The sequence below is a fragment of the Rhinopithecus roxellana genome, chromosome 3 (genome assembly GCF_007565055.1).
Source record: "Rhinopithecus roxellana isolate Shanxi Qingling chromosome 3, ASM756505v1, whole genome shotgun sequence".
Classification (NCBI taxonomy): Eukaryota; Metazoa; Chordata; class Mammalia; order Primates; family Cercopithecidae; genus Rhinopithecus; species Rhinopithecus roxellana.
In genome coordinates, this window is record NC_044551.1 from 166,762,004 (window position 1) to 166,774,684 (window position 12,681).

Genomic DNA, 12,681 nt, shown 5'->3' on the forward strand with positions numbered 1-12,681 from the left:
CTGTGTCCATCACCTCCATCTTTCAAAATGCAGTCCCTTCATATATAAAACGTAGACCTCTACCTCACATTTTGCATTTTGAGGATGGAATAAAACAATGTACATATGGCCGGGCATGGTGGCTCATGCGTGTAATCCCAGCACTTTTGCAGGCTGAGGCAGGCAGATCACTTGAGGTCAGGAGTTCGAGACCAACCTGGCCAACATGGTGAAACCCTGTCTCTATTAAAAATACAAAAATTAGCTGGGCATGGTGCCACACACCTGTAATCCCGGCTACTTGGGAGGCTGAGGCAGGAGAATCACTTGAACTCAGGAGGCAGAGGTTGATCACCACTGCACTCCAGCCTGGGCAAGAGAGAGAGATCCTGTCTCCAAAAAAAAAAAAAAAAAAAAAACGTATATACAAAAATGCCTTACAGTTCTGGAAATCAGTACATACTTAATGATGACCAGTTGATAATAATAGCACAGAGGCCGGGCACGGTGGCTCATGCCTGTAATCCTAGCACTTTGAGAGGCCAAAGTGGGCAGATCATGAAGTCAGGAAATAAAGACCATCCTGGCCAACATAGTGAAACCCCGTCTCTGCTAAAAACACACACAAAAATGCAAGGCATGGTGGCACGCACTTGTAGTCCCAGCTCCTTGGGAGGGTGAGGTAGGAGAATTGTTTGAACCCAGAAGGCGGAGGTTGCAGTGAGCCGAGATTGTGCCACTGCCCTGCAGCCTGGGCAACAAAGTAAGACTCCATTTCAATAATAATAATAATAATAAATAATAGCACAGAATATCATTTTTGAACACGTAGACTATACTATGTAAGGTGCAAAGCCCGGCCATTTCTCAGGATGGAGCATGCAGATTATTTCCTCAGAATGGATTTTTCAGGATGCTGATTCCTGCTGAGTTTGACTTTTAGGGAGCAAAGCTGAGCAATCTGTCTTTCGATAAGCTCCCTGGTGAATCATTAAGGTCATTAAAATTTGAGAGCCATTGATTAGGAAGTGTGAGTTGCAAGACGCTGAAGAATACCACGTGGACCAAATGATACTGAATGAGAGACAGAATGGACATTGAAGGCTAAGGACTCAGAGAAGCATGTCCCCATGATGGGAATCTTGGACTCAGAAACTCACCTTAGAGGAGGGAGTATTTGCAGGTTATGTGAGGGTGAGACAGCTGGATCATGTTTGGCATGGTTAAAACAGTATGACAGGGCTGGGCACGGTGGCTCATGCCTGTAATCCCAGCACGTTGGGAGGCCAAAGTGGGCAGATCACCTGAGGTCAGGAGTTCGAGACCAGCCTGGCCAACACAGTGAAACCCTGTCGCTACTAAAAATACAAATGTTAGCTGGTAGTACACGCCTGTAATCCCAGCTATTCGCAAGGCTGAGATACAAGAATCACTTGAGCCTGGGAGGCGGAGGTTGCAGTGAGCCAAGATTGTGCCATTTAACTCCAGCCTGGGTGACAAGCGTGAAACTCCATTTCATAAAACAAAGCAAAAACAAAACAAAAAACAGTATGACGGGGATGGTGAGTGTGACACTTTCAACTGAGACCTGAAGGAAGGTCATGGGGCAGAAATGTAGTGAGAGGGCATGTAGACCGCAAAGAGAAAGCCAGGTTTGGTTCCCAATCATAGTCCCATTGTCATCCCATCCCATGAGGCAGATGCCCCTCCAAACCCAGCCGGGAAGCCCATACCATTGCCGGTCCTGTTATGATTAAGCACTCTTGGTTTGCAAGAACTTGGGTGAACCTGCTCCCATGGGGGCCCAGAACACCGCGTGACTTTTTCCCTTTCTCTTCTTTTTTTTTTTGTTTGAGACACAGTCTCACTCTGTCATCCAGGCTGGAGCACAGTGGTGCAATCACAGCTCACTGTAGCCACGAACTCCTGGGCTCAAGCAATCCTCCCTCTTCAGCCTCCCAAGTAGCTGGGACTGCGGGTGTGCACCACCACACCTGGCTACCTTTTTTTTTTTTTTTTTTGAACTTTCAGTAGAGGAAAGGTCTTGCTCTGCTGTCCAGGCTGGTCTCAAACTCCTGGGTTCAACAGATCCTCCCGCCTTGGCCTCCCAAAGTGCTGGGATTACAGGTGTGAGCCACCACCCTTTGTTTTTTTCCTTCTAATAGGGACACAGATTAATATATTAATGACCATTATTCCTAAGCAAGGTCTGCAAGAAGGTCATTATATTGTTTCTTCTAAGGAAGGATGAATATTGCATGTAAATCCCTTCCCTGCAAGTTCTTTTGTTTGGGGACTCTGCTGGTTTTCTTCTCTCTTTAGGAAGGTGAGGTGGTGGTGTCCTGTTAGTCACCTGGGAACAAGGGGGCTCCACACGGGTCGATTTTGCTTGGGCCCTGCCTTTGGGAAAGTAGTAAAACATTAGGCAGTATTTTTCACCCCCCAGGAGCAGATGGCTTGGGCAGTCCCTGCGGCCCAAATGTGGCTGCATTTCCCGCCCCCAACCCCAACTGCATTTTTTTTTTTTTTTGAGACAGTCTCGCTCTGTCGCTCAGGCTGGAGTGCAGTGGCATGATTTGGACTCACTGCAACCTCCGCCTCCCAGGTTCAAACGATTCTCCTGCCTCAGCCACCCAAGTAGTTGGGGTGACAGGCACCCCACAGCATGCCTGGCTAATTTTTGTATTATTATTATTGTTATTATTTACTAGAGATGTGGTTTTGCCATATTAGCCAGGCTCGTCTCGAACTCCTGACCTCAGGTGATCAGCCCGCCTCGGCCTCCCAAAGTGCTGGGATTACAGGCGTGAGCCACTGTGCCTGGACCCCCATAGCACACTCTTGACCATCAGGAGACAATGCCAGCCAGAGGTTCACCATTCTTTGGACATAAAGGAAGCTTTCCCTTGGTTTGTGGACACTGTAGTTAAGAGAATGAAGGGGTGCTATGGCCTAGAGGGGTCACCCCTATTTCTCGGCAGCGCCCAAACATAACTGGCATAGGTTTCTGTTCTTTGATCCCGAAGATCCCAGGCCACAAAGCTAGGTACCCTTTCTCCTGCCAAATAAAATCCACAGACACTGCATCTTCACGATGAAGCTTGAAACCAGTCAAGCACTTTTTTTATTTAAAAAAAAAAAGAAGGAAAAAAGTCTAATGGTAAGGTATATAGCCTATACATGCTACAGCTAGTTGTTCTCACCCCTCCCCTCACATCCTATATACTCGTTTATTTAATGTGTTAAAGGAAACAAAAACCACCACTGGAATGCCAATTTGCCAAGAGGGTAGAGTAAGTGTGGGGATCTCCAGCGTCATCTTATGAGCAGGCACCAGGTGGTGGGTGGTGCCCACTGTTCCTGGAGGGAGGTAAGAAATGGCCTCTTACTTGGAAGCTCCCCAAAGCAGGAAATGTGGGTTGCAGTCAGGGTGGCCACAGTTTATCATCACCCCTCTAAGTGAAAGGGGCACTAACAATAATTACACGGGCACAGAGGCATACATGGGCACACACTGGGGTAAAATGTGGACACCATCGTTGCATTAGAATTGCTTATTGCTGATGTAAGCCTGGTGGGGGCACCTTCTCTTTTACATGAATAGGACATCTGAAAGTGAAGGCTACTGGCTGTGGCACTGTGTTTTGCCTCTTTGAGGACAAAAGAGGTTGAGCCCCTCATCCCTGATTGGAGCTAAGAAGGTTTACTTTGGAGTCGAGGAGAGAAACGGGAAGATGGAATGTTGAAACATGAGGAGGAGCTCGACAACTTGGCAGGATAGCACCAGAAACCAGATGCCACCCCACGGAGCTGGGCAGTCCAGTCTGTAGAAAGGTGCTCTGAAGGAGGTCCATGACCAGGCAAGGACTGCGGAGCCTCCGGTTCTAGCTGTGCAGCTCTGCCTGGGACCCTCGTGGAAACTTATTCTAGTTAGGAGCAATTCCTCCAGGCCAAGGGAGGGCACCCTGCACCCTCAGGCCTCGATGCATGTTGCTATACCTCTCATCAGCCCACTGACATGAGGTCATCTTTGGTCTGTGGTGAGGTATGGGTGTCTGCAGTCTACACAAAAGCCTTGCAGAACAGGCCTGGACAACCCTTGGGGGATAAGACAGCCACACATGGCTCAGGCTGTTAGGTGTCCACTGTCACAGTCCAAAGAGAAGGGTACGGCTTCCAAGGGGGCAGCTTAACCCAACATGGAAGACTTGGGGATGATGAAAGAACGGGGTCCCAGCTACGAATGTTTTTGTTCTTGATGTCAAGTTGCCAGCTATTGGAAGGCAGGAGCAGTTTCTTCTTTTTCCCCACTCTGTGCTGGATACTTGGGAGAGGTGAAATGAATACCACACTGTCCACTCCTCAGCCTAAGGTCCTTCTCAAGTCCTGGCACACTCAACATTTGCTCTTTAACATGGCATATGTTCCCCCATTTTCTACCTGGTAATGAAATCCTCAGTGGGCGTAAACATTTTAGGGCCAAGAACATTGCCTTGGAAATTGACTCTATGGCGTGGCCTCATGGCAGAAGTTTAAAATGACTAACGTAACTTGGCATGGGCTCCAGCAATCCCCCAGTAGGGAAGGGCCATTAAAAGTGGTTTAAGCTGGAGCTCAGCTCTCCCCAAGTCTTAGCCAGAACGACATACACCCACCAATGGCAAAGAAAGATTCTGAGCAAAAACTGTGAGCAAAGGCCTCTTTTATCAAGAGGTGGTCCTAAGACTCAGATTTTCCAAATTTTTGGAGGTACCACAAGCTGTCCATTTGCCCTGGGATGTAAGGTAAAGTAGTCATCACAATTGCAGATAAGCAGGGGTGAAGGGAAGAAAAAAAAAAATCTGCCCACCTTTTGGGCTGCCATTTGGCCTGTGACCTACTGAAATGTGTGACCAAGGGGTGGAGGGAAGAGACACTGAAATTCAGAGGGAGGGTCACTTGATTCCCTGGAAGCTCTCCGAGAAAAAGTCATGGGCGCGAGGGACAAACAAACAAACCAAAACTCGAGATCTGAGTCCCAGCTTGGCCACTATTTAGACAAGGCTGGGGTATGTGACTTCTCCCTCTGAAGCTTAGTTTTCTCACTACAGATCAGGGCTGGTCCTATCCGCCTCAGAGGGTTGCCATAAGGATTAAAGGAGGGAGTGTGTTTAGGCACTGGTCACCTGCCTGGTGCTTGGCACAGCTGTCACGATGGGCCTGGACACTTTCTAGAGCCATGACTCCAGGGGAGTTCTGCATATGTGCCATCAGTTGCTCACAGAATAGTGACCACAGTCCTGGATGGGGTAAACCTAAGTCCCCAGGCAAGGACAGCTAGGAGAGTGACTAGCCACCCTGACCCACCCACTCCCTGGGGAACTGTCTACCATTGCAGGAAAAGGAGCTGGATACAGACGTCCTCAGGCCATAGATATGACCCGAGGAGACAACAGTGAACAGAGAGGAATGTGACTTCAGTACCTATAGTTCATGTCAGAATAATAATTATCATCATAGCAAAAGAGAAAGGCAGATGCTTTCACTTGCAGGAAAACTTTCTGCCTAGAGGAAGTCAGGGCAAGTCTGTTCCTACCCAGCTGACCCCTGGGAGGAAGGAATGAGGCAAGAGAGAAACTCCTTCAATGAAGTCAGCAGACAGGACTCAAAGCTCTTCCAGTCAGGGATGGAGCCACACACATCCCGGTCTGCTCAGAGCCTAGCACAGAGTAGGCACTCATAAAATTTCTGAAAATGTCACTGAAAGCCAGAGAGCAAATCAGAAAAAAAAAGTGAGTTTTGTCTTTTGAAATGTAGTCAAATCTCACATAGCTTCACGAAAGTTGTTTAAACCAAAGCGGATCAAGAACTCAGGAAAACTGCCATGGGGCCTCCTCTCAAGGGAGAGGACCCTCGAGCGATGGCAGCCCTTTCCCACCTCCCTTCTTCCCCTGGCTGCCATCTGCCCCCAAGGTTCTGGGCACAGGGCCAAGTGGCAAGTGGGCCCTGCAAGAAGTGCCCCAGGGCCCTGCCCAAGCCTCTCTGGGGAACGGGATTGCAGGCCGACTGGAGGAAGGGACTAAAGATGCTACAGGTGATCAGAGGAAGCTCCTTCTCATGCAGAAGCAGCCAGCGCCCACATGATAGGGGATGGAGCTGGGAGGTGGGGCGGAAGAGGGCTGTTGGAGCAAAACTTTGGCACTGCAGGTAGACAGTGAGCAGACTCCCAAAATACTGGCTTTGTGGGTCCAAAAGTATCTCAGCTGATGAACACTGTGAACAGGAGATCTCGGGGGCAGGCAGGGCAGGGCAGGGCTGCCTTGGTCAGGTAGAATGGGAAGGGGTTCTGTTCTACTCTCTTACGCTGGGCTGGGAGCTAGAAATGCTGGGTCCTGATTTTGCTTCTGCAGTGACTTAGCCATGCCTCTCCAGGCCTCAGTTGGACAGATGACCACATCTGCCCTGGGTTTCTTCCAGGGAGAACACAGATTTGGCGGTGCGTGAAACAAGAAAAAACATTACAAATGCCGGAGAGGCACAGGAAGCAGCTCTGCCTGGCCCTTGGTTCCCTGCCTCCCTATGGGACCGCTGCATGCTATGCCTAGCCCCTCGAGGCTGGCCCGCGAGGCCACCTCAGCTCCTGTTGCTCCATAAGCTCTATTTGCCAGGGGGCAACAGCTTAGAAGCAGGGAACAGGGCTTCGTGCCAACCAGGACCCTGGCATTCTCCTGTCATGGAGACACAGCTGTTGAGTCCAGGGAAGCCTTTGGTATAGGCTGGAGGGATGGTGGGTGTGGCAGCAGCCACGAATGCCCCCTCACCTCCACCACAATGAAGTCACTTGGCCACCTGCTCCTGGCACTTAGCCAGCTTCTATCTCTTCCCTGCATGGTTTGCCTTTTACAGAGGGGAGGGAACAGGCACTGAAGTCAGGCAGGCCTGGACTCAAATCCTCTTCCCTCTTCTTCCTGGCTGGTATGTCCTTGGACACATGGAGCCTGAGTTTCCTCATCTATAAAGTGGGTATAATATCACAAGGGAGGGTTGTGAAGGCAAAGCGCCGAGTACAGTGTTTGGCACCCACGAGGCACTCAGCAAAGGGATGTTGACAAGGGCATGACTCGTGAATGGGCCTCTTATTCAAACGAACTTTGAGATTCTTGCTTTAGGTAGGCAGAAATGAAATGCTCCAAGTTGGGGTGGGAATTCTCATTGAAAAGCCCTGGAGGGACTGGAGCCTGCAGCAGGAAAGTGCAGCATACGGGGGGCTGCAACCACCCTTCAGGGCTGACCATGGTCCCAAGAAAGAAGGTGGGAGGCAGGGCGGCCGAGCGGACCTCCAGGCCCACTCCTAGGGGAGCTGCATCCAGGGGAACCTCAGAGGCCCATGGGCCTGAGGCCTTGGGGAAGGGGACATTTTCCCTGGGACTGGCAATGGAATGGACTTCTTCAGGATGAAGTTCCTTCTGGTACCAGGCAATTCAGAAGAGTGAATAAAGCCACTGGGCTTTTAGAAACATGAAGAAGTTGGAGCAAGTCGTCATGGACTGGGTGGGCTGCCCCTTACTGTGCCATGTCCAAGCCATGAGAGACCCTTGCTGGAGTTTCTCCAGGCGATGGGATCCAGTCCTGGAGGCCTTGGAGAGTCCTGGTCCCATTGTTGGGTCGCAACGCCATTGGCCAGGAGGAGTTCTCTTAAGGCAGGGATGCTGACATGGACAGAAAGCAAAGGCTGTGGGTTCTGAGCCTCCAGCGATGCTGTGATAGGAGGGATCAGACCCAGGGGCGCCCGAGGTGTGCGAAACTCACTTTCCACCCATGGGAGGCAAGAAGTCACAGTACCCCAGAGTCTGTCTGCCTTGGAAGCTGTGTGGAGAATGATAAATTAAGAGGCGTATTAAATATGTGGGTAAAGCCAGCAAGGACCAGTGGGCCCTCTAGGCAGAAAGGGAGTCGGCTATGGCTTCTTTCTGAGATAGTTGGAAGGAATCCACCCTTCCCAGGAAGGGGCTCCGCTCAGGACCTGGCAGAACCACCAGCCACTGCTGTTCTTCTCCCGGACTTCAAACACTGTCCCTTCCTGGAAGCTGCTGGTGTCTTTGTCTCCTTCAAAGTCGGCCACGGCCACATACAAAGAGTCCTTCAGGCCGTCGGCATTGGGGACAGAGGCCGCAGCTGCTTCCTCTCTGTTTTCTCCAATCTTGCCGGTCCCCCGTGGCCCCAGGCTGCCTTTGCCTCGCGTGTCATCCTGGCCCCCCAAAGAGTTGGAGAGAAAAGGTTTGGCTTTTGGAGGGACGAGGAGAGCACGGCCTGGGGTGGGAGCTGCCCTGCTTTCGTGGCCTTCACACTGTGGACCTCTGACCTCTGGGAGGGGCCTGGATGACGAAGAGGTTTTCTTGGGGGGAGGTGGTCTCCGGGGTGGGACCACAGGTCTCTGCTGGGGAGCCTCCTGGAGAGGAACAGGCACGCTCTTAGACACAGGATCTGTGGTCTTGGCTGGCCTCGGAGGGGCTCTGCAGGAAATCTCTTTTGGGCTGAGACCATCCTGTTTGCCCGTCCTGTCCTGGGCGCGGCCAGGCCCCTCTCCTGGGAGGAAGCTTCGGCTGAAGGCCGCATCTTGGCCCCCTACTGCCTGGGGGCCCTCCCCATCCAACAAGGACTTGTCTTGGGACTTGGCAGGCCTGAGCTTACTCCTGAGGTTGCAGATGTCGACTTGGTCTTCGCCCTGAGGTGGCTCTGTTTTGGGGGAAGGAGTTGGTTTGGGCCTAACCTGAGGTCTGGACTTCAAGAAGGGGTTCTGGGGAGCGGCGTCTGGCTTCTCCTCGGGCAGGTCAGTTTTGGATTTGGAGATGGGCCGGAGGTTGGGCTTCTTCACTTCCTTGGCCAGCACCTTGTGGCCACACTCCAGCCCCATGTCGTTTTTCAGCTGGAACAGTTTGCTTTTGTCAGGTTTGGGCTCTGGCCTCCTGCTGTCCCGGGCTGGAGGGGTGTGTTTGGCTGGCATCATGGGCAAAATCATGCCGGGAGGCTTGGGGGCGGGGCCCCGGAGCTGCTCTGTCCTCTGCCGCTCCCGCTCCAGCAGCTCCCCCTCCGACTTGATGATGGATTCTTTCCTCGGAGGGAGGCTGGGCTTCTCCTCCATGTCGGGGTCTGAGATCTCCTCATAGCCTGCTGACGCAGACATGTCTGAAGATGCCTTCCTCAGGACCTCCTTACCACCCTTCCAGTCTTTAGACCATGGCAACCCTGAGTCCATGGCACCATGCGGTGCGTCAGGCAGGGGCCGGGAGGGGCCCGTGGCTTCACTGCCCGTGTTGTTCTCCAGCGCTGCTGCTTCCCCCAGCCGGAGCTGGGTCACCTCGTGGGGCAGGGGAGCCAGAAAGTTGGGTCTTGACGCATTGCTGGTCTTCTTGTATTTGTCAATGAAGGTTGCCGGGGCCCACCCTTCCTTATCTTCAATCTGAATGTACCACCAGCCACTCAAGTTTTTCTCGATCACCTGCAAGGGAGGATAGAGAAAGGCACTTGGGTACGATGCCAGTGCCAGCAGATGAAATGGTTTGGGAGAACCCACATGTAACTGGAGCTCTGGAAGCTGCCACTGTGTGCTCAGCAGCTCCTCTGGCAAGGTCTACAGGGGACCACCAGTGGAGACGTGACCATGTTCCGGGAATATCTCACATTGGGGTAGATTCTTGTCAGACTGGATTCCCCCTAAAGCAGTCCATGAGATGTGGACTTGGGTATAGGTACTTAATTTGAGAGTTGGTCCTAGGAAATACACGTAAGGAAGTAGAGAGAGAGAAAGAAGGGAAGGGGAGAGGCTGATTATGAGCAAGTTACTGCTCTGGGCCATGGGGATTGATCTGCCAGGGACCCGCTGAGAGACCACAAAGAGAATGCCTCAGAACGGGTCCCTCTGGGGATGCATGCATTTATCTATCAACTCCCAGCCCCTTCCTACCCAGGGTATTAACTCCTCTCCCCTTCTGGGAAGCTGTTGGCTTGCAAGGACGTGTGTGTAGGCACAGGGGGATTCAGGTGGATCGGGGCACCGGCAGCGTCTGCTACAATTCTAAAGACAAGGCAGAAGTCAAAGCTACCCTTGATCCTGGCTTCTTTGGCTGAGCATCGGATGAAGAAGTTAGCTGGTATTTATAGAGGCCACAACATATGAAAGATATCTACCTTTTTTTTGAGACAGAGTCTTGCTCTGTCACCCAGGCTGAAGTGCAGTGGCATGATCTCGGCTCCCTGCAACCTCTGCCTCCGAGGTTCAAGCGATTCTCATGCCTTAGTCTCCCAAGTAGCTGGGATTACAGGTGTGCACCACCACACCTGGCTAATTTTTATATTTTTGGTAGAGATGGGGTTTTGCCATGTTGGCCAGGCTGGTCTCGAACTCCTGGCCTCAAGCAATCTGCCTCCCTCGGCCTCCCAAAGAGCTGGGATTACAGGTGTGAGCCACCGTGCCTGGCCTGAAAAATGCCTATCTTTGAACACAGGAATCACACTCAGCTCAAAGAAATGCTCGTGTTTATATACAGGGGACCTGGAGCTGGTGGAGTACAGTAGATTTTCATCTTGTCCCTACTTCCCTGTGGGATACACGCCGGTTGGATGGAATGGTGGCTGGAATCACCCACATTGTTGAAGATCTTGTTCTCTCTTTTTTGTCCAGCACCGTGTGGCTGAATTCACACAGGTGAAAGGTGTGCTCACTATTACGGGCTGAATTGTGTCTCCCTACCCAAATTCATATGTGGAAGCCCTAACCCCCATACCTCCAAATGTGACTGTATTTGGAAATACGGCCTTTAAAGAGGTGGTGAAGTTTAAAATGGGTCATTAAGGTGGCCTGAGTTTGGATGTATGTCCCCACCCAAGTCTCATGTTGAAATGTGATCCCCAATAATGGAGGTGGGGCCTGGTGGGAGGTGTTTGGGTCATGGGGGCGGATCCCTCATGAATGGCGTGGTGTCCTTCCCATGGTAATGAGTTCCCATGAGATCCGGTTGTTTAAAAGTGTGTGGTGTTTCCCCGCCACTCTCTCTTGCTCCTGCTCTCACTGTGTGACGCGCCTACTCCTGCTTTGCCTTCCGCCATGAGTAAAAGCTCCCTGAGCCTCCCCAGAAGCCAAGCAGATGCTGGCACCATGCTTTCTGTACAGCATGCCCAACCGTGAGTCCAGCAAACCTCTTCTCTTTATACATCACCCAGTCTCAGGTATTTCTATTTTTTTTTTTTTTTTGAGACAGAGTCTTGCTTTGTCGCCCAGGCTGGAGTGCAGTGGCGAGATCTCAGCTCACTGCAAGCTCCGCCTCCCAGGTTCACACCATTCTCCTGCCTCAGTCTCCCGAGTAGCTGGGACTACAGGCGCCCACCACCACGCCCGGCTAGTTTTTTGTATTTTTTAGTAGAGACAGGGTTTCACCATGTTAGCCAGGATGGTCTCAATCTCCTGACCTCGTGATCGGCCCGTCTCGGCCTCCCAAAGTGCTGGGATTACAGGCTTGAGCCACCGCGCCTGGCCTAAGGTATTTCTTTATAGTAATCCAGGAATGGCCTGATACACGGGCCCTAGTTCAATATGACTGATGTCCAAATAAGAAGAGGAGATTAGAAAACACACAGGGACTGAGGGACGACCACAAGAGAAACAGCGAGAAGGTGCCATATGGAAGCCAGGGAGACAGGACACAGGAGGAACTAAACCTGCTGACAGCTTGATCTCGAACTTCTGGCTTCCCCAACTGTGAGACAATAAACTGCAGTTGTTTAAACCACCCCATCTGGTATTTTGTGATGGCAGCCATCGCAGATGTACACTGCAATTCCCTGGTAGGCTCTCTCTCCGGACTCGGAAGATCTGATGAACGCTCATGACACCCTGTGAGTTGGGAACTGTCACCTCATTTTACACATGCAGAACGGAGCCTCAGGAGAGCTGAGGAACACACAGTGGGTCCTGTAGAAAGCCCGTCGATCGGAGGAGAGTCAAAGGCAGGGGGGTGGGCTTCAGAGTCACCTAATCTTGCCTCTTAGAAAAGAGACCCGTGGTTGGGCGCGGTGGCTCACACCTGTAATCCCAGCACTTCGGGAGGCCAAGGCGGGTGGATCACGAGGTCAGGAGATCGAGACCATCCTGGCTAACATGATGAAACCCTGTATCTACTAAAAATACAAAAAATTAGCTGGGCTTGGTGGCGGGCACCTGTAATCCCAGCTACTCAAGAGGCTGAGGCAGGAGAATGGCATGAACCCGGGAGGCAGAGCTTGCAGTGAGCTGAGATCGCGCCACTGCACTCCAACCTGGGCGACAGAGCGAGACTCCGTCTCAAAAAAAAACCCATTGATCAGAGGACAGTCAAAGGCAGAGGGGTGGGCTTCAGAGTCACCTAATCTTGCCTCTCAGAAAAGAGACCCCTGGCCAGGGGTGGTGGCTCACACCTGTAATCCCAGCACTTTGGGAGGCCGAGGCGGGTGGATCATTTGATGTCAGGAGTTCGAGACCAGCCTAGCCAACATTGTAAAACCCTGTGTCTACCAAAAATACAAAAAATTAGCTGGGTATGGTGGGATGCACCTGTTATCCCAGCTACTTGGGAGGCTGAGGCAGGAGAAATGCTTGAACCTGGGAGGCAGAGGTTTCAGCGAGCTGAGATCGTGCTGTTGTACTCTAGCCTGGGCAACAGAGCAAGACTCTGTCTCGAAAAAAAAAAC

The 12,681-nt window shown here is 51.7% G+C and overlaps 1 protein-coding gene across 2 annotated transcripts in view; it reads right to left on the reverse strand.

Annotated features, from left to right (window-relative positions):
• Positions 1-3,067: 3,067 nt before the first annotated feature.
• Positions 3,068-12,681, reverse strand: part of SH3PXD2B (SH3 and PX domains 2B) — a 118,916-nt gene continuing 109,302 nt past the window's right edge. For both annotated transcript variants that reach the window (XM_030927873.1, XM_030927872.1), the window contains one exon: positions 3,068-9,457. In XM_030927873.1, coding sequence (XP_030783733.1) covers positions 7,916-9,457 — 1,542 coding nt within the window. In that variant the 3' untranslated portion in view covers positions 3,068-7,915. The remainder of the gene's footprint in view (positions 9,458-12,681) is intronic.